At 35.2% G+C, this 23,073-nt stretch overlaps 1 protein-coding gene across 1 annotated transcript in view; it reads right to left on the bottom strand.

Moving 5' to 3' along the window:
• Positions 1-23,073, bottom strand: part of GPR158 (G protein-coupled receptor 158) — a 422,564-nt gene that overhangs the window by 167,443 nt on the left and 232,048 nt on the right. Inside the window, exon 4 of the mRNA XM_008002559.3 lies at positions 19,718-19,941. Coding sequence (XP_008000750.2) covers positions 19,718-19,941 — 224 coding nt within the window. The remainder of the gene's footprint in view (positions 1-19,717; positions 19,942-23,073) is intronic.

Raw genomic sequence — 23,073 nt, 5'->3', positions numbered from 1 at the left:
TATTGAAATACTGAAATTTCTCAAAATGTATGTGTGCTCTATAATACCTTTGCATATATATCTTTCTGCCTAGACCGTCCCTCTTATCTTCTACTAGTCTGATGAGTGAAACTCCTTTTTCAAGACTCTGATCACTTTTTTGAAGTTTTCCCAGACCACCTAAGGTAGACTTAACCATATGGATTTTTATGCTGCTGTCATATTCTGTACATGCCCTTATTAACAGCTAGCGTTTGTTGAGCACTTTTTACAGGCAATTACTTGTAATAAGAAGTTTATAAACATTCCACACATTTAAGCTTCACCACAACCCTAGGAGATTAGGTTTATTATTAGCTCCCTTATACAGAGGAGAACACTGACATAAAAGAAGGTTTACAAGCTATCACATGAGAAGCCAGGAAAAAAAAAGGCCTCGATAGATGGATTTTAAAGTCTGTGAACTGAATCACTATTCTCAACACACCATGCTACATATTTTTATATGTATTTCCTTATATTCCTTTCTCCATTAGACTGTGAGCTTCTCGTGGACAAACAAGTATCGACATCATTTTCATAAACCTAGCTAAACATTCCTGAACAAATGATTAATGAAGGCATTAATTTATAACTGTGTAAAGTCCTTTGCTTATGTAACATTTGCTGGGATTTAATAATGAAAATTCTAGAAATTTGGAAAAACCGCCAGTGATTGATCTCTCATAATATTTTTAAAGTAGCAAGCAATTTGGTATATTTGTAAAGTTCTTTTTTAGCATATTTGATAAGTAACTAGCTTTATCACTCAAATAGACATAAGTAAATATAAGTACCTCAAGAAAATGTGGTAATAGAGCTTGGTAACCATTAAGCATTTTATATGTCTTAAGACATATACAAATATGTTATAATCACTTTACTCTTTCTCTGTAACTCATAATTATTATTGCTGCCACCAGATGGAGTAGCAGGTTATTTAAATGATAATCTTGTGTTTTTTCTGTTTTTTTTTTTTTTTTTTTGAGATGGAGTCTTGCTCTGTCACCCAGGCTGGAGCGCAGTGGCGCAATCTTGGCTCACTGTAAACTCCACCTCCTGGGTTCACGCCGCCATTCTTCTGCCTCAGCCTCCCAAGTAGCTGAGACTACAGGTGCCCTCCACCACGCCCAGCTAATGTTTTTATTCTTAGTAGAGACGGAGTTTCACCGTGTTAGCCAGGATGGTCTCGATCTCCTGACCTCGTGATCTGCCCACCTCGGCCTCCCAAAGTGCTGGGATTACAGGCATGAGCCACTGCGCCTGGCCACTTTAAATGATATTCTTAAGGAGAACACAGAGAAAGAGATACCAATCAGGTTCAGTGGTTCAGGCCTGTAATACCAGCATTTTGGGAGCCCAAGGCAAGAGGATCTCTTGAGGCTAGGGGTTCGAGACCAGACTGGGCCAGACCAGACGGCAAGAACCCCACCTCTACAAAAAGAAAGAAAGAAAGAAAGAAAGAAAGAAAGAAAGAAAGAAAGAAAGAAAGAAAGAAAGAAAGAAAGAAAGAAAGAAGGAAGGAAGGAAGGAAGGAAGGAAGGAAGGAAGGAAGGAAGGAAGGAAGGAAGGAAGGAAGGAAGGAAGGAAGGAAGGAAGGAAGGAAGGAAATGTCCTTCAGATAAGCTACTTTTCTCTACTCCCCTGTTTCTCTCCTTATTTACCCTTACCACCACCTTGACATTCATACATGCACATCCACATGCATGCACGCGCGCACACACACCCCCCGCCCCCCCCCAACTAAACCATTACTTTTTTGCTCCTTGAGTTCAGGCATTAAATGATACCATTTAATTCAAAGTGTGTAGTAACACCAAAGAGCAGAGCCAAGGAACATATAAAACCATTAAGCTGGTGCTATGGAAGAATGTAATTTATTCAGTTCACTAGTAGGCATCCAGCATGAATGAGGCATCTGGCACATAAGTTTCAATGAGGCAGAGAGAATAAGAAAAAAATAATTTATGCAGGCCTAGAACTTAGATTACTACAATGGGGCCAGAGTTGACTGGGTCTATTCTTTCAAAGTTTAAGAGTGAGTTACATTGTAAACGTGAGAGAGAGAGGATAGCACAGTAGTTAACAGGTATAATCGGCTGTAAAGTCAAACAGACCTGAGTATAAATCCTAGTTTCCTCAAATAACATTAGGCTGGTTTCTTAAATTCTTTAGGCTTTGGGTTTATTCAATGTAAAATGAGGATAATGTCCAACTAAAATGTGACTGTAAGAATTCTATAGCCCCAAAGTCATTCACTAACACATTATACTGTTTCATTGTGATCATAGTCTGATACATTCATTTCTTTACTATCTATCACTACCAACCCCACACTGGAACAGAAACTCCTTAAGGGTACAGTTCTTGTTTGTCCTGTTCATGATCATATACCCAGTATGGATAATAACTCCAAGCACTGAGCAGATGTTCAGCAGATGAATGATGGATCAAAAGAATGAATGGAGGAAGCAACAGAGAGTGAGGGAGAAGAATAAGGAAAGGAAAAAGGAAAAACTGGAAAGTGCCAAAGCCTGGTACTTAAGACATAATAAAATGTCAACAAATGGTGGAAATGTAATAGGGAACGTGATGGTTAAATACTACATTAAAAACATTTCACTCATCATTTAGTATTTTACGAGTATTTTATGGGTTACATATGTAAATGCATGATGACCTAACCCAATTTTGAACATATAATTTTTCCCAGTTTGCACTATATATAGTGATCTAAGTATATGTACATATATGCATGTATTTGTAAATCTTGATGCACATATATGTTTTTTTAGCACAGACTTATAGAATTAAAATGACCATGCACTTTTAAGTTTATTACATCTATATCAAACTTCATCCAAACATTCTATCACTTTACACGGCCATCAGCAATAGATGGGAGTAGTTAGTTCCTAATACCTTCACCAACAGAGAGAATTATTATTTTTATGTACGTACATGCCATTGCTTTAATTTGCATTTATTAATACTCGTGGAAATAGAGAATATATTTTTATAAAGTTCTGATTAATATTCTTAGCCCTTTTGTCTTTTGAGTGTTTTTCTTTTTTCTCATGATTCCCAAGAGGTTTGTTTGATTGGTTTTTAGGTTAAGGATGCTAATTCCTTGCTACTATATAAAGATATAGTAGTTCTAAAACCCACTCTTTGCATTTTAAAATCTCAGTGACCAGAGAATGTAGACATTCCTGATCCCTAACAAGAAGTTTTAAAGAAAGGTAATCTACAAATGAGCTAAATAATTTTCACAATAACAAGAAAAAATAAACATTTGAAACTCTGAATTTGAGCCTTGGGACTAAGCTTCATTTGAAACTCATAAAATATTTGCTTTTTGACAAAATACATGGAGGTGTGTGTTGTGTGCTGACATGAAGGCCATATATTTTTCAGATAAAACTTCTTCTAGCATTTTAGTAACATATACCATGCATATTTGTTAGAAGAAAAGTAAAAATTAGTAAGAATTGAAAGTACTACATTTTATTTGAAATTCACTTATGTTTAAATATTTAGGGAAAAGCACCTGTGAAAATACTTTTCAAACTATCTCAAGTTCAAAATTCCTGAGAATTGGCTAGTAGGCTATGCAATGAGATAACTCCCAGTAAATTCAATATATCTTGGATAGATAAAGTATTTCATCCTCGGTAGAAACCCTGAATGTTAATATAATTCTCCAGGTGGGCTATCCCTAAACAGAACAGTTCCATTGGCCATGCTGATTGCTCTGATTATACCCAACTGTATAAGCATGCTATACCCAACTGTATAATATGCTAAGGATGGTCCTACGCATATTTCGTAGGCTCTGAAGAAGATAACTCGGAAGATAATTCAAAAAGCATGATTATGCTGCTCCAACCTTTAAGCCTAGCACTCCAGGTTTCTTCATATGTACATCTGAATTTATTGCATGGAAATAAAATGTTAAGCAAATAAAATCAAACATCGTGTTACAGAATCAACTATTTCATTGTGAATGACATAAATTTTAATTATTACTTGTCTTCTTACCCCCATAAGGACAAAGGTATGGAATTGAAAGTAGTGATACATTCTCCTTTGGTAACTCTTGAAATGGTCCGGAAATCCCTTCAATCTGTCTTCAAATACACATAGGATATTAAAAATTCATCTCACACTAGCTAGCATAATATGATTCCTATTTGTGGATTCCATATTTCCCTGAACTGCTTACGACATTAATCAAGCTTGACTTTGGAGTACATACACTTTTTAATCTCAAACTCCTGGACCCCTTAAAAGAGTTGTCTGGATCCAATTACACTTATGTCCAAAATACATTAGCCAGTGGAATGACAGTCTTATCACTGCTAGCTAATCTTTCTATATAATTCATGAAGAGTTTGGATCTACCAGATTCAAAGGCTCAAAGAATATTAATGCTTGAATTTTTAAAGAAGTTACCTAGTCAAATGTATCATTTTTAAAGAAAATTAATAAATACCAGTAGAATTTTAGTCTCTTAACTTACAAGTGACAAGAAAATATTAAATGAAATGATTTTCAAGATAAGCAATAGTAGTACTGTTCAACAGAAAAACAAGTAAATATTTTACAAAAACTAACAGTTTCTTTTATAATATTACCTTAACATTGTTTTTGCTATATTATTTACAAATTCATTTCTTCATCAAATACATCCTGTCAGTGAAACAAATGTATAAAGCGATCCAACATAATTTATATATTCCAATTCATTCCTCTTTTAGTAAGAGGTATGACTATAAAAGAATGACATTAATTTTGTTATTTTATATATAAAGAGGAAGATTGAGTAATTTTTGTAGGGACATAGTCAGATAGGTTTAAATTCATTAAAACCATGAATACAAGGTTACCTAATCAGCCCTACACTGGTTATTATATTAAATGGAAACACATATATAAAAGTGCATATTAACTTAAGAAAAACAGTAATGATTAAATCTGTTGTGGGGTAGAGCAAATATGCAAATTCAATCCAAAGTCCGCAAAGCTCATATGTAAGAACTTGATGTGAAAGGAAGAATCCATATCAAGTCTAAGATTTTCTGACTGATAGAAAATACTAAAGAATGCAGGTATTTCTAGGTGGTATGGTGGTGTAAGCAAGGCATGCAAGTGCCAATCCTCTCTCATTCCAAAATTGAAATTATGTAAATTATACAAATTTTAAAAACCTAGATTAGCAGTAACAGCCAGCCATCAGTGGTGTTCCTATATCAGTAATGGGAAATGTTATAGGTAGATACAATACTGACTGAAATAAACTATTATAGTCCAACCAGTGACCAGTTCCCGAAAAAAACAAATTCTCTGCATTTCCATCAGCACTGAGTAGGCTTAAGGTTAGCAATAGTATAAATAAGCACATGCAGCAGAGATGTGGTGAGAGGTAGGAGTAAAAAACAGTGGCAGGAAGTATATGAGTCTCCCTCCATAATGATTGTTCCTTATCAGAACTGGCAGTTCTCCTGTACCTCTCCCCCTTCTTGGGCCTCCCTATTCCCTGAGACATAACAATCTTCAAAATAGGCCAATTAATAACCCTACAATGGTCTCTAAGTGTTAAAAAAAAAAAAAAAAAAAAAAAAAAAAGGAAAAGTCACATGTTTCTCACTTCAAATGAAAAACTAGAAATGATTACACTTAGGGAGACATATCAAAAGCTGAGACGAGCTAAAAAAAAAAAAAAAAAAAAAAACAGGCCTCTTGCACCAAATAGTAAACTAAGTAGTAAATGCAAAGGAAAAGTTCTTGATGGAAATTAAAAGTGCTACTCCAGTGAACACATAAATGATAAGAAAGCAAAATAGTCTTATTGCTAACATGGAGAAAGTTTGAGTATCTAGATAGCAGATTAAAGCAACCACAACATTCCTTTACGGCAAAGCTTAATCCAGAGCAAGACCATAACTCTCTTCAATTCGATGAAGGCTGAGAGAGGTCCACATTTTACATATGATAAAACTTATCTAGAGAGATTCCATGACTTGCTAAACTATGCAACCTTAGTGTCATACAACTAGAAAATTAAAGAACCAGAATTTTAACTCAGGTTGTTTAACCCCCAAACCTTCACAGATAAAAAGAGAAAACATAAGGAACAATTGCACACAGATTAAAGACAGTTGCTCAATATTAAAATAACATGTAGATAGGAAACAGCAGCTTGGAAACTGCTGAAAGCTGAAGGAGTGAAATAGAGGACAATCTTGATCTGCTTCTCAAAGCACAAAGGAAACTATTCAAATATAACACAATGAAAACATAGAAAAAGAAAGCTGAGAGCCAACCTATATGCAAGAGGATGTCCTAAGAGAGAAGCCCAGAAGTGCTAAAGCAGGAGAGGTAATATAAGAAATAACACACAAAATGGGATTGTTTGCTTTGTTCTTGCTGATTTGTTTAAGTTCCTTGTAGATTCCGGGTATTAGTCCTTTGTCAGATGCACAGGTTGTGAAGATTTTCTCCCATTCTGTGGGTTGTTTAGTCTACTAATTATTTCTTTTGCTGTGTAGGAGCTTTTTTGTTTAATTAAGTCCCATCTATTTATCTTTGTTTTTGTTGCATTTGCTTTTGGGTTCTTGGTGGGCTAAGGACATGAACAGACAACTCTCAAAAGAAGATATACAAATGGCCGACGAACATATAAAAAATGTTCAACATCACTAAGTATCAGGGAAATGCAAATTAAAACCACAGTGTGATACCCCTTTCACTCCTGCAAGAATGACCATAATAAAAAAAATAGACATTGGCATGGATGTGCTGAAAAGGGAACACTTTTACACTACTGGTGGAAATGTAAATTTGTAAAACTACTATGGAAAACAGTGTGGAGAATCCTTAAAGAACTCAGGACACAAAATCAATATTCAGAAATCTCAAGCATTCTTACACACCAGTAACAGTCAAACAGAGAGCCAAATCATGAGTGAACTTCCATTCACAATTGCTACATAGATAATAAAATACCTAGGAATCTAGCTTATAAGGGATGTGAAGGACCACTTCAAGGCAAACTACAAACCACTGCTCAATGAAATAAAAGAGGACACAAACAAATGGAAGAACATTCCATGCTCATGGATAGAAAGAATCAATATTGTGAAAATAGCCATACTGCCCAAGGTAATTTATCGATTATATATTCAATGCCATCCCCATCAAGCTACCAATGACTTTCTTCACAGAATTGGAAAAAACTACTTTAAAGTTCATGTGGAACCAAAAAAGAGCCCACATTGCCAAGACAATCCTAAGCAAAAAGAACAAAGCTGGAGGCATCATGCTACCTGACTTCAACTATACTACAAGGTTATGGTAACCAAAACAGCATGGCACTGGTACCAAAACAGAAATATAGACCAATGGAACAGAACAGAGGCCTCAGAAATAATACCACACATCTACAACCATCTGATCTTTGACAAACTGACAAAAACAAGAAATGGGGAAAGGATTGCCTATTTAATAAATGGTGCTGGGAAAACTGGCTAGCCATATGTAGAAAGCTGAAACTGGATCCCTTCATTACACCTTATACAAAAATTAATTCAAGATGAATTAAAGACTTAAATGTTAGACCTGAAACCATAAAAACCCTAGAAGAAAACCTAGGCACTACCATTCAGGACATAGGCATGGGCAAGGACTTCATGACTAAAACACTGAAAGCAATGGCAACAAAAGCCAAAATAGACAAATGGGATCTAATTAAATTAAAGAGCTTCTGCACAGCAAAAGAAACTGCCATCAGTGTGAACAGGCAACGTACAGAATGGGAGAAAATTTTTGCAATTTACCCATCTGACAAAGGGCTAATATCGAGAATCTACAAAGAACTTACACAAATTTACAAGAAAAAATCAACCCCATCAAAAAGTGGGCAAAGGATATGAACACTTTTCAAAAGAAGATATTTATGTAGCCGACAGACACAAGAATAAAATGCTCATCATCACTGGTCATCAGAGGAATGCAAATCCAAACCACAATGAGATATCATCTCACACCAGTTAGAATGGCGATCATTCAAAAGTCAGGAAACAACAGGTGCTGGAGAGGATTTGGAGAAATAGGAACACTTTTACACTGTTGATGGGAGTGTAAATTAGTTCAACCACTGTGGAAGACAATGTGGTGATTCCTCAAGGATCTAGAACTAGAAATACCATTTGACCCAGCCCCCAGCCATCCCATTACTGGGTATATACCCAAAGGATTATAAGTCATGCTACTATAAAGAAACATGCACATGTATGTTTATTGTGGCACTATTCAAAACAGCAAAGACTTGGAACCAACCCAAATGTCCATCAATGACAGACTGGATTAAGAAAATGTGGCACATATACACCATAGAATACTATGCAGCCATAAAAATGGATGAGTTCATGTCCTTTGCAGGGATACAGATGAAGCTGGAAACCATCATTCTGGGCAAACTATCTCAAGGACAAAAAAACAAACACTATGTTCTTACTTACAGGTGGGAATTGAACAATGAAAACACTTGGACACAGGGCAGGGAACATCATACACTGGGGCCTGTCATGTGGTGGGGGGATGGGGGAGAGATAGCATTAAGATAAATACCTAATGTAAATGATGAATGAATGGGTGCAGCAAACCAACATGGCACATGCATACATATGTGACAAACCTGCACATTGTGCACATGTACCCTAGAACTTAAAGTATAAAAAATAAAAATAATAAAGAACTAAAAGTAGATCTACCATTTGGTAAAAAGTAGATCTATCACTATCAGGTATCTACCCAGAAGAAAAGAAGTCATTATACTAAAAAGATATCTGCATATGCATGTTTATAGCAGCACAATTCACAAATGCAAAAATATGGAACCAGCCCAAATGTCCATCAATCTTTATCCAATAGTGGATAAAGAAAATACATATATACATGTATGTGTGTGTGTATATATATGTGCGTATGTGTGTGTATATATACACACACACATATTTATATATGTGTGTATACACACACACACACACACACACACACACCCCATGGAATACTACTGAGCCATAAAAAGTAAAACAATGGCATTCACAGTAACCTGGATGGAACTGGGAACTATTTTTGTAAGTGAAGTGACTCAGGAATGGAAAACCAAACATTGTATGTTCTCACTCATAAGTGGGAGCCGAGCTATGAGGACGCAAAGGCATAAGAATGATATGATGAACTCTGGGGACTCAGGGGAAAGTGTGGGAGGGGGTAAGGAATAAAAGACTATACAATGGGTACAGTGTACACTGCTCAGGTGATGGGTGCACCAAAATCTCAGAAATTATCACTAAAGAACTTATGTAACCCAACACCACATGTTTCCCAAAACCCTACTGAAATATAAAATAATAACAAGAAATTCTCCAATCTCAGGAAAAAATTCAAGCTGAAATTGGAGAGTATATGTCACATTTTTTTTTTTTTTTTGCAACTACAATAAAAAGAGAACAATCAATGATGGTAAGAGTTAGGAAGTCAATAAGGACTCAGATGAGGAATTTTTTATATATAAAGCAGCAGTTTCCAACCTTTTTGGGACCAGGCACTAGGTTCTTGGAAGACAATTTTTCCATGGACGGAGGTGTGGAGAGTGTGGGGGGATGATGGTTTCAGGAGGAAACTGTTCCACCTCATATCATCAGGCATTAGATTCTCATAAGGAGTGCACATGCGCAGTTCACAACAGGGTTTGTGCCCCTATGAGAATCTAATGCCAGGGCTAATCTGACAGCAGGTGGAGCGCAGGTGGTAATGTTGGCTTACCCACTGCCACTCACTTCCTGCTGTGCAGCCCCAGGGGTTTGGGACCCCTGTTACAAAGGACAAAATGTGGGCCATGTTCAATTCTAGATGATAAATAAAGTGGTAATAACAGGGCTTTTGGAGAAAAAGACAGTAACCCCAAATTCTGCCCAGAGCCACGCTGTTGCCATATAGAAGCAACAGTCAATGGTGGGTGGATGGTCAGGTATGACAGGCATGTAAAACTACCATTTACTGAACAAACTACTTGGTGATATAGAAATTTCATAATGAGAAAATATTAGCCAAAAGTCAGAACTCAAAAGCAAGAAATTACAGTTGGAAAGTTCCAATAATGAGTGATCATACCCAATAAACATATAGAAAGTCCCAACAATTTACTTAAATGTAGTGAGAACCAGAAAACATTAGAGAATTGTTTTCCTTTTCAGACTGATTGCTCTTATTGAACATTGATGGCAACTAACTCTAGATTAAATTTTAATAAACTGGGAAGGGGGAGAAAAGGAAAAAATAAATGCACCAAATTTTTTATTCATATTCCATTAAAGGGAGCAAAATAATATTGTTGTAATAATGTGACATTTTCTTAGTTCAATAAAATTAAAATAATGTTATATTTATTGGTTCAATAGAATAAGATTTAAGATTAATTTTGTAGGCCTTAGAAAAATAAAAGATGAAGGAAGTATCATTCATTATAAACCTATAGAAGTAAATAATATCATCTATATTGGATATAGCAGCTGGCCATTACAGAATTCGGTTTAAGAAAAATTTCTATAAATCAGTAAGGAACTTCTACAATACCCCTATAGGTGGACTACAGGTACAAGAAATGCTACAGGTCTTGGCTTCTAACCATTAGACCAATTTTTATGTATTATGTATTTTCACATATTATACCATACTTCCCTCCCATAAACCACAGGAAATAGAAAGCATGAAGGAGGAACATCAATTGCTAAGTACAAAAGAAAAATCATAGACTTGTTATTCATTGAGACTATGGAAGATAATATGTGAGATAATCCATTCAACTAAAGGACAATACAAATCATAAACCTATTTATAAAAAGTTATATATCATAATACTTAGGAATAAATTTAACCAAGGAGGCAAAAGGCTCATATACTGAAAACTAAAAACATTACTAAAAGAAATGAAAGACACATATAAGTAGAAAGATACTTTGTGTTTATTGATTTGAAGACTTAATACTGTTAAGATGGCAATACTACCCAAAGCAATCCACAGATTCAATGCAAACTTGATCAAAATCCCCGCAATAGTTTTGTAGAAACAGAAAAACACATCCTAAAATTTATATAGAACTTCAAGACAGTTCAAATAGCCAAAACAATTTTTAAAAGAACAAAGTGGAGGCCTCACTCTTTCTGATTTCAAAATTTACTCTAAAGCTACAGTAATCAAAACAATGTGATATTGGCATAAAGATAGGCATACAGACCAACGGAATAGAGTAAAAAGCCCAGAAATACACCTTAACATATATGATAAAATGATCTTTGGCAAGGGTGACAGGACAGCTCGACAGGGAAAGGATCATGTCTTCAACAAATGGTATTGGGAAAACTGGAAATTCTCATGCAAAAAAGAATGAAGTTGGATTCTGATCTTAGACCATATATAAAAATTAACTCAAAATGGATTAAAGACATAATGTGAGTCCTAAAACTATAAAATTCCTAGAAGAAAACATAGAGGAAAAGCATTATGACTTTAGATTTGGCTATCATTTCTTGCATATGACACCAAAAGCATAAGTGACAAAAGAAAAAATAGATACACCTTATCAAAATGAAAGATGTTGGGGGCCAAGCAATGTGGCTCATGGTGGTAATCCCAGCATTTTGGGAGACTGAGGCAGGAGGATTGCTTGAGGATAGGAGTTTGAGAGCAGTCTGGGCAACATAGCAAGACTCCATCTCTACAAAAATATTTCAAAAATCGCCGGGGATGGTGGCATGCATCTGTAGCCCTAGCTACTCAGAAAGCTGAAGTGGAAGGGTTGCTTGAGCCCAGGAGTTTGAGGCTGCAGTAAGCTGTGATCATACCACTGCATTACAGCCTGGGTAACTGAGCAAAACCTAATCTCAAATTAAATAAATAAATAACTTTGGGGCTTCAAAAGACCCTATTAATAAAGTAAAAAGAAAAATCACAGAATGGAAGAAAATATTTACAAACCATGTACTCAGTAAGAGATTAATATACAGAATATATAAGGAACTCCTACAAGTCGACAATGATAAACCAAATAACCTGATTAAGAAATGGGCAAAGGCAGAACACGGAGGATTTTTAGAGTAATAAAATTACTCTGCATCATAATATAATTGCGGATAAATGCATTATACATCCAAACTCACAATGTACAACATCAAGAGTGAACCACAACGTATAGACTTGTGAAAATAAAATGGGCAAAAGACTTGAGTAGACATTACTTCAAAGAAGATATATAAATGGCCCATGGCACATGAAAAGATGTTCAACTGTCACTAATCATTAGTAAATGGAAGTCAAACCCACAATGAGATACCAATTCACACTCATTAAGATGGCTAATATTAAAACAACAACAACAAAACAACAGAAAATGACAAATGTAAGTTAGGGTGTGGAGGAATTGTAAACCTTCCAAACTACTGGTGCAAAATGGTGGGGCCTCTGTGAAAAACTGTTTGGTGGTTCCTCAAATCACTAAACCTAGAATGATCATATGATCCAGCAATTCCATTACCAGGTATATAGCAAAAGAATTTAAAACAAGGATTCAAACAGATATTTGTACATGAATGTTCACAGCAGCATCATTCACAATAGCCAAAAAGTAGAAACAACTCAAATGGCCATCAATATAGATGAATGGAAAAGCAAAATGTGGTATATACAAACAATGTCATTCATCATCAAGAAGAAATCAGGTTATAACATATGGTACCACATCAATGAATCTTGAAAACATTATGCTAAATGTCAGATACAAATGAATAAATATTATATGATTCCATTTACAGAAGGCATAAAATAGGCAAATTTTTAGCAACAGAAAGTAGAAGAGAGTTTACCAAGGGATAGAAAAATGGGATGTTATTGTATAATGGGTAGAGAGTTTGGTTTGCGATGATAAAAAAATGTTCTGAAAATGAACAATAAAAATTTTTCTAAAATAAAAATGACATACCTATCTTTATTTTTACCAAAATAGTCATTAGAACATTATAATTAACCTATTAGAATTTCACTTAGAAAGTCATTTCACATACACTAAAACATCTCATTTTTCAAACAAAAAATTAGCATTGTTATTAAATCTCTTGTCAACTTCTAATTTTTTAAAAAGAAAGATTATAGAAATAGAGGAGAAAATACCAACTACAGTGTGTTCATGTTTTTAAAAAATCAGTTTTTTCTTCTAAATTACTAAACTCAAAATATGCTAAAATTTACTAAAAATAAGTCAAACAAAAGATTATGTTCAGAAATGGTATATGCTGCTGTTCCTTCTAGTGTACCTTGTTTCTCCAAAATTTTCATCTGAAAATAAATTATACTAACACTTGACATTATTAATAGCTGTAAGGAACCATACTCTCTCTTTGAAATCACGAATGGAAAAATATGTTCCTTGTCATAATATTTGGCAAAAAAATGTAGAATAAATTTAAAAATATTTAATATTCAGGCTCTTTAAAATACTGTTTTAAAATTCTTGTTGTTTTAGAAGAACACACTGGGCACAAAATTACTCACAGTTTACTGACAGATTTCATCTTTAACCAAAGGCATAGGGACAAATGTGTGTAATTAGTTTCCTAAATGTTTCTGCAGGGTGAATTTTAATTTGCTCTTGGAGGTATCATCCCACAAGTCTCACCCTGGAATATAACGGAATCTCATTTGTGTCATTTAAAATGATAAAATGTTAAACCAATATTTCAACAATGATGGTTAGTAGTTAATTACTAGCGTTGATGTTTTGGGCCTGGACAAATCTCTTTCAATTAAATATACTCAAAATTAGACTTTCCTGGAAGAACCATGCAACTGAAAAGATGTAAGTATCTATACTATATTATGTCTCTTCAACATGATCACCTAATATTTCATTTGAGAACACAGAACTCTCCATTATCCCTACATATATTTGCTTGTTGCCCAAAAGAATTGGTTCAGCTGCTAGGTTTGACATTGCTGTTGGTTTTCCTATCTTTGATTTGTCAATTCACGGAACTACTCTAATATGAACAAAAGGGGCCTCAGTTCCAAAATGGTCCACTTCCAGCAGGACCTCAGTGGCATACGGTGCATATCCTAAAGGCAACTAAGGTGTGACATTTTATGAATTCTGGTGAAACTGGATTAAAGAACCTGGTTCACATATTGGCAAAAGAGGAAGTAAGAGAAAAAGTCTCAGATTCTAGCTTAGGTGCCATTCCTAACCAGGTGTTTCCTGGGCCTTCCTCAGGGTGTCTTCTGGCATCTGAGAGCATGTACTTCTCTTCAGGTGTGTGTCTAGGTAGATGCCTCAGCCATCATTAGCACACAGCATTCTATCCCCAGGTTCACCTATTATAATAGCACACACCTTCACCATCAACTGCCTTCTTGCTCTTAATAGGGAATAGAACCTCGAATTTGGTTTCACTCAGTGAATACCTTTTGAAAACTCAGTAACGACCAGCAGTATTTATAAAAGTTTATATGAAGGATTTGCAGCCCTCCTGTGTTTCAAGATCCAGGAGAGCAAATAGATTTCATGCATAGAATCTGCTTAGAGTCCTAAGAATGGTTCTGAGGCTGATTCTGAATGAAATGGGAAAAAAAAAAAAAAAACCATGTGTGTCTACCGTAGTCATGTAGCAGTAACTTGTGGGCTGCACACTGGCCAACTGTGATCTAGACACTCTAAACGTACCTGCATTAACATCAGCCAAGAACGGTGTATCAGGACCATATTATGACACTCCTACAGAATTGATTTGCATGAGCTGTATTTAAGTATTCAAATATCAGCACACATTTGGGGAAATTAACAGGAACAGAGCCATGAAAATAATTATCGTATTCCATGTAAGACTGCTTATCATTCACTACATTTTACAATATTGTCTATATAAAGATCCACAGGAGAAATTTCTTCCAAGACTCGGTGCCAGGAATAGTTGAATTTCATCTCAGTGACTGGTTGGTTTTTATTTTATGGCTACTATGACTTATTTTTTTCCATCCCATTTGCACTGCTACTAGAAAACTCCAGGAAGGCTCTTCCCACTGGCACGGGGTGAGAACAGTATCTCAGCCCTCATGGAATCCATTTGATATCTTAACCTCACCCTTGATTTCAACTATTTTTTTCTATACTTATTTTCACTTAGCCTTAATTTATTAACTTACACTTTTAATCTTCTAGAAGTGTTTTTATTTCATATGCTGAAATAAGGCTAAATATACATGCATAAACTTTTCAACCTAGCTGTGTGACCTTTGGAAACTTAATCTCTCCGGGGCTGGATTTTCTTATCTATAAAATGAGAGGTTTCGCCATTCTAGCTCCCAACTGTTTTTCATCTTGCTAAATTAAAACCAGGAAAGTATTATAGTAACAAACTTATTCCTATATTACAAATTTTTATTTTGTTACTTTTTTTCTAACTATTATAACAACACAAGAAGGAGTATGTGTCCTAATTCTCAATATCCCTAATGACTTCATAATCAATACCCAGGAAAGATTTCCATAAGTTTCTCATTTTGAGGGTGTGGATGGAAATTGAAACTTCCTAGAAAAGCCAGTAGTATCAATAAGTAGGTAAATAAACTGGGTTTTGTTTGCATGCTAAGTAATCACTCTTGAAAAGGACAAAAAGCCACATATAAATAAATGCACAGTAAATGGTTTTTGAAGAAGATTATCAGCACAGAAATATGTATGCGATTGCATGTGTGCCTATGAATGAGTACTTATGGAGCTTGGGTGCCTACTTCAAAGAGGCACAGCTATGTTTCCCAACTTCTCATTCTTTTGAACTACTTTAAATGTCATACTTGGCCCCCAATGTGGGAAGCATACATGAATTATGAATTTTATAAAGAGGTCCAAAATTATATTACAAAAGACAAACAACTAGTAAAGACTAAGTGGAAGGTATTTTACATGGATTATCTCATTAACTCTTTTAAATAATCCCGGAAGGTAAGTATGAATAAGATGTAAACTCCTTTAAAAATTTGTAAAAGATTTATTGAGATATAATACACATACTTTAAAATTCACATTTTTAGAGTATATAATCCAGTAGTTTTTAGCCTATTGACAGAGGGGTGCAACTATTACCCTAATCTAATTTTGTAACATTTTTGTTGTTCCAAAAAGAAACCCTGAACTCAATAGCGCTAACTCCCCATTCTTCCTTCCTGGTAGTCCCTGGTAACCACTAATCTACTTGTCTCCATGAATTTGCCTCTTCTGAGCATTTCATTTAAACGAAATGATACAATATGTGATCTTTTGTAACGCTTTTACTTAGCAGTTTTCAAGGTTCATCCGTGTCCTATGAACATTGGTGTGCATATTTCTTTGTAGACATATATTTTCAGTTCTTCTGGATATATACCGGGAGTGGAATTGCTGGGTCATATCACACTTTGAGTTTTAACTTTTTGAGGGACTGCCAAACTATGTTCCAAAAGGGCTGTACCATTTTACATTTCCCACAGGAATGAATGAGCGTGTCAATTTCTCCACATCCGCAACACTTGTTACCGTCTTTTCTATTTTTAGCTACGCTAGTGGGTATTGTTAGTTTGAGTTGCGTTTTCCTAGTGACTATGTGTTGATAATCCTTTCATACACATTTTGGCTTATTCATATATTTTCTTTGGATAAATGTTTATTTAGATCCTTGTCTCACTTTTTAAATTGGTTTTACTTCTCTTTTCATTGATTGGTTACCCATCCTTTACATATTCTGGATACTATTCCTTATCACAGGTCGGATTTACAAATATCATCTGCCATTCTATGTGTTTTCTTTTTACTTTCTTGATGCTGTCTTTGATACAAAAAAGTTTTCATGAAGTCAAATTTATCTACTTCTTCTGTCATGTATGCTTGTGATGTCATATTTAAGAACCTACTGCTTAACTGAAGTTCATGAAGATTTATGCCAATGTTTTATCCTAATAAAACTTTCTTGGGTTTTTACTCTCTCATTTTGATCTATGATCCATTTTAATTTAATTTTTGTACATGGCGTGTGAATGCCATTTTACAGAGGAGAAAACTAGACAAAAAAGGGCTAAGCAATTTTCACAAAGTCTCACAGTATGCAAGGAGCTGAGACAGTATTCAAATCTAAACAATCTGACTCTGCACACTTACCCGCAATTGTTATGCTACTTCTGTATTACAATTGGATTTTTTGGTCAAAATAGATGTAAATTGATAAATTGTGTGGGCTTTGTTCTTTTAATTATCAATGAGTAGAGAATGTAATAGGAAACTCCTGAAGAAATGTCAATATTGCTACAAAAGAGATCATCAAGTTTCTTCTTCATCCAAAGAAATGTTGCAAAGACACAGGAAATCTTTAAAAAGCGAATCCAAATTCTACATGCTATAAATCTCCAATCTCTATACTGGAATGTTCTATCATTTTTACAATTGCTTTTAGCAATGGAAATCACAGCAGAAAATTGCATCAAACATTTCTTTTCATCAATATACATGGTCTATGTTCATTCGCTTTATTAGCTTATATCCCCCTTTTATTATGTTACATTCTGCAAAAACTGATTCTTCGAAAGGTGACCATCTGAAAACTAGATAATGTTTAATTTATCAATTCCTACTATTAATAGTTTTTAATCTATAGAAATTTCACTAAAATGGCATGTAAAACTATGTATTCTCATTATAGTCCTGTAAAGTAGGATTTTGGTCATTAAAATGACATTTCACATGAAGGTCCAGGGAAATTAGCAAGGTTTAATAACTGGCAAAGCTAAGTAACATTAACATTTATTAAGACATTGGTCTTGTCAGAACTATCTCAGGTTTTTTAATATCCAATGTAATATTTTACCTACCATGTATTACTGACTCATTTAGCAGAGCAATCATTAATTACCAAAATCAATTAAAATTCATAGGGAACCATGTGTTATCTACCATATAAATGAATTACGTTATATCAGAGAGATTTCAGAGAAATTAATAAACAGACCTTTCAATTCTACCTGCGATGCCACTGACAGGCTTTTTACAAAACTAATTAATTTTATCTAGGTAACAGTGGTTATAGATTTCTCAACTCTACTTACCTACTATTTTTATTATATAACACACAGTTTGTTGCAAAAGAAAGGTTAATTGGTTAAATGAGGAGCAATCTGCCTGTTTGCACTTTCTTGCTGACTTTAAGCTTGATTTTAATTTGTGCTGGATTCTTCTGTTAATGAAATTGTCCATTTTAAATGACTATCAAAGTCTATAACATTAACAAAATGAACACAATCTCCTAGAATCTCAACAGAGGCTTTTTAATAATAAAAATGTGTAACTTGAGGCTTCATAATAGATGCCATTCACAGAGGGTTTTTAAAACAGTTTCTAATGGGAACACTTTATACCTTCAATGAGCTCTGTAATCTAAACCAATCTGTACAACTTTCCCAGTATAAAGAGGTCCTTTGAATTTGGAAAAGATTGGTGACTTTAGGTTTTGTTTTCTTTCCAATGACACAAACACATTTCTGCAAGCATCAGAACCACAAATTCAAATACAACACTGGCTACATGTAACTAATTGGGTGGCCAGCTTGAGAAAGCTTCCCCCAAAGCTTTGTCCTGCACATTTTAACATTTCATTTACCCCTGACTGAAAGGCATACAAATACTTCTACCCACCCCTTTTTATTGAGACAGGGCAGGGTCTCACTCTGTCACCCAGGCAGAAGTAGAGTGGTGTGATCAGAGCTCACTGCAGTCTTGAACTCTAGGCTCAAGAGATCCTCCTGTCTCAGCCTCCTGAACAGTTGGGACTATAGGCAGGCACCACCACACCGGCTAGTTTTTGTTTTTTTGTTTTTGTTTGTTTGTTTTGTAGAGAAATGGTTTTTTAATTTTTTTTTTTTTTTTTGGAGAGAAATGGTTTTTTAATTTATTTATTTTTTGTAGAGACAGGGTCTTGCTATGTTGGTCAGGCTGGTCTCAAACTCTCTGGCCTCAAGCATATATACTGCAAATATACTGAGATTACAGGCATGAGCCACTGCTCCTGGTCTATACTACTCTTGATTACTTAGAATAGAACCAAAGGATATGTTCTCTCCAAAACTGTATAAGTTCTTCCCAGGATTGTTATTATTCTGGGACACTAATGTAAGACAAAATATAAGGTCATAAATAAATTCATTCTTCAAAGTATAATGTGCTAAAAAATAGTTGAGTCATTTACCATCTTTAAACATAAGAAAAATATAATAAACATAACAAAGCTTTTTAGATACAAAAAAATTAATAATACATTGGATACTGGCAGAATAAGTTTCTCTAGAGGCCAAAGATATGATGTAAAGGAGAGTCATTTAAGTCAATGAAGCACTTGAGATCCAGACTAAACAAGGGGAAACATTCTGTAAATGTTAAAGTATCATGTTTTAATCTCTATTTTTCTGGTCAGCTAAAGAATATAACTTTCATATTCTAGTCCAATCATATTATAGAAAGACTGCTGCTTAGTAGAGAAGGAACTTGAATGTGAAAACTCTGTTTGCTTAAAAAGATAAGAGGTTGCTCTATAACAAGAGGATCATAACCAGGGTACCTGGGTTTACCTTTGCTTTGCGAAAGTGGTAGACCACCAGCATGCTAACGAAGTCGAGCAGCATACACAGGGCTTGGAAGGAGATGATGGCAAGTCGCAAATACTTATCCTCCTGGACGAAGCACGGGCTGTCATCTGCACAGAAGGGGCAGCCCTCCCTGCAAGGTAGGCAGACATAGGCTTCTTCTGACACATCTTTTGTACTTCCTGAAATATGTTGATCCGGACCCCTTCCTGAAAGTTCCAAATAAAACCACAGTGTCATTTGCACCTCTTAGGTAGGTAAGATTGAGTATAGAGTCAAAAGACATCCTTGACTCTTCATTCCTTTTCTCATTTATTATAGACCTTTTATCAACCCTCTTGCTAGGAGAAAGAGTTACTTTAGACTCTTACAAAATTCTTTTTATCCTTTTGATTTTAAAAATCATCAGTGACAGTGGTTGAGGAAAATTAGCAAAATTTCAAAAGCTTCATGAGGGCAGGGAACAGTTTTTCTAAGTCTTTTATTTTATTTTATTTTATTTTATTTTGAGATAGAGTCTTGCTCTGTCCCCCAGGCTAGAGTGCAGTGGCACAATCTTGGCTCACTGCCAGCTCTGCCTCCCAGGTTCACGCCATTCTCCTGCTTCAGTCTCCCAAGTAGCTAGGACTACAGGCTCCCACCACCGCGCCCAGCTAAATTTTTGTATTTTTAGTAGAGATAGGGTTTCACCATGTTAGCCAAGATGACCTCAATCTCCTGACCTCGTGATCCGCCCACCTCTGCCTCCCAAAGTGCTGCGATTATAGGTGTGAGCCACCGCGCCCGGCCTTCTAAGTCTTTTATATCATTATCTACCACTCACCAACTGAAAAGCACAAATCATATTCCACAAATATTTGTAAGAGAATTAACCAGAAGTAGGAATAAGAAAGTTGATGTTTTTATGTACCGAGTAAATACATGCATACCTTTGGGAACTTCTTGACCTAGATAGCACAGAATCCAAAATGAGACTTTGACTGCTCCTTAATTCATTCATCAGGGATCTCATCTACCAAGTTCATTAGGTCTAAATTAGGTAAAATGGTATTTAATTGACAGTTGTTCAGTGTGCAATTTGCCTAATGATGGTACATCCTTTGCCAAGAGTACAGTCCATACTTATAAGCTATCATGTAATTTCCCACTTTGCACGCTCTTAGGACATTTTCAACACTATTCACTTACTGCTATCAATCCTCCTTTTAATTTTAGGTTCTTCTGTCTCAATTATCAACCTTAAGTTACTTCTGAAGCTCAATAGGTAAAGCTTCTCTTTAATAGTTAAGATGAGTTTAGCACCAACATCTATCCAATTAATGCCAAATATGAAGAAAAAAGAAACAGAAACGATTTCCAACTCTGAATTCAATATAAAAGACATCAATGAATATGCACCCACTTCAGTATATAACACAACTTTGATTAACTGAGGAATTTGGGAAAGAGGTTCCTCTAGGTAACAGCATTTTAATAATACACAGTTTAACAGAAAGTCTTGGTTCCTTTCAACCCCTATTAAAGGTTCACCATCTTTCTACAATGTATTTGTCTGCTTTGTTTCCTCAGTAAAGACAATAGCAAAAGCACAATTGAATATTTCTCTGATGATTATGGATACAATGCTGTTTAAGACTCATCATTCTGTTACATGATGAAAAGCAAATGGATTTTATTGTCAAACAGACTTTGTTCCCTACTCCAGAAAACTCTATGACATGAGACAACTCACTAGACCACTTGGGGTCTTAGTTTACTTATTTATGAAACATGAATTGCTGTGGGATTAAATGAGATATTTATTTATTTATTTATTTTTGAGATGGAGTCTCACTCTGTCACCCAAGCTGGAGTGCAGTGGCATGATCTCGGCTCACTGCGACCTCCGTCTCCTAGGTTCAGGTGATTCTCCTGCCTCAGCTTCCTGAGTGGCTGGGACTACAGACACGGGCCACCATGACTGGCTAATTTTTGTATTTTTAGTAGAGACAGGGTTTCACCATGTTGGTCAGGCTGGTCTCGAACTTTTGACCTCGTGATCCACCTGCCTCGGCCTCCCAAAGTGCTGGGATTACAGGTGTGAGCCACCGCACCTTGTTAAGATTATTAATATTTATAGAAATCATAGTGACTGGCCCTTTCTCCTCTTCTCCAAATATAGGAGATGCAAAGAGTAATTAGGAATTCAGGGTGCCTTAAAAAAAGATATTCCTCCAAAACAGAAAAGTTAGAAGAAAGAACTGAGATACAGAGTGAATGTTAGAGACAGAACCTGCAGAGATCTCTGGGAGTGGATAATTATTGGGAAATGTACAGAGGGAAATGCTAGATAAGGAAGAGTACTTACAGTGTCATAACAGAAATGAAATGTACTAAAAAATGCTATAATGTGATCAATATGACTGAGAAAAGTCAACAAGATTTAATAATTATTTTATTCTTCACTGACCTATAAGATAATAGTTTCCAAAGAGTAGGAGATTTAGTCTCTAAATTGTCAAGGCTTACGTACTAAATAAGTAATAAGATAGAATATTATTTAAATAAATGCACTATTGAATGAAAAAAGCAAGAAAAACTCATGGTTGAGAGGAATAATGATGGTATTTTTAAAAAGTGATTTTGTTTTTGTTTGCTTGTTTTCTTTGAAACAGGTGAGATCATAACACAACTGCATCCAGTAAAAATGGGCCATTTGAAATTGAGTAACTATATGAGAAAACTGGTAAAGGAAGGATTTGAGAAGTCATGATTGGATGTAATCAACAGCATAGTTGGAGAAATTAACTCTAATAATATTTGATATCTCTTCTAACACTGGAAAAAAGTAGAGGTAAATCAAAGATTTTTAAAAGGTGTACTGTTTTTTAGCAGAAAGAAGGAATCAGTTGGAAAAAAATACATTTTGAAGTAGAAAAAATGTGGCAGCCAATCTTGTAGAGTCTTATCCTTCTCAACAAAGCAGGTAAGAATACTTATTGAGAGTGAAGAAGGCCTTTTTTGAGACTAAAGACATGAAGGTTGAGGCAGAAATATAATACAAGATGATTTGTCAGATCACTTGGCAGTGATTAGGGTTAGGGTTTTGGGTAAAGGAGTAACATGATGTGGTTTATGTAATTAAAGGATTGCTTTGATTGTATAGAAAACATAATATAGAGGACAAGGGAAAGAGCAAGGATAGTAGTGAGAAGCTACTGTAATAATCCAGGTGAGACTTGATAAAGGCTGGGATCACAGTATCACAGTAAAAATGCAGAGTTTGAAGGTGGAGTTGACATAATTTTAGATGGCTTGGTTATCACGTGAGACAGAAAGAAAAGTGTCAAAGCTGTCTCCAA

The sequence above is a fragment of the Chlorocebus sabaeus genome, chromosome 9 (genome assembly GCF_047675955.1).
Source record: "Chlorocebus sabaeus isolate Y175 chromosome 9, mChlSab1.0.hap1, whole genome shotgun sequence".
In the NCBI taxonomy this organism is placed as follows: Eukaryota; Metazoa; Chordata; class Mammalia; order Primates; family Cercopithecidae; genus Chlorocebus; species Chlorocebus sabaeus.
This window is presented reverse-complemented; position numbering and strand designations above follow the sequence as displayed.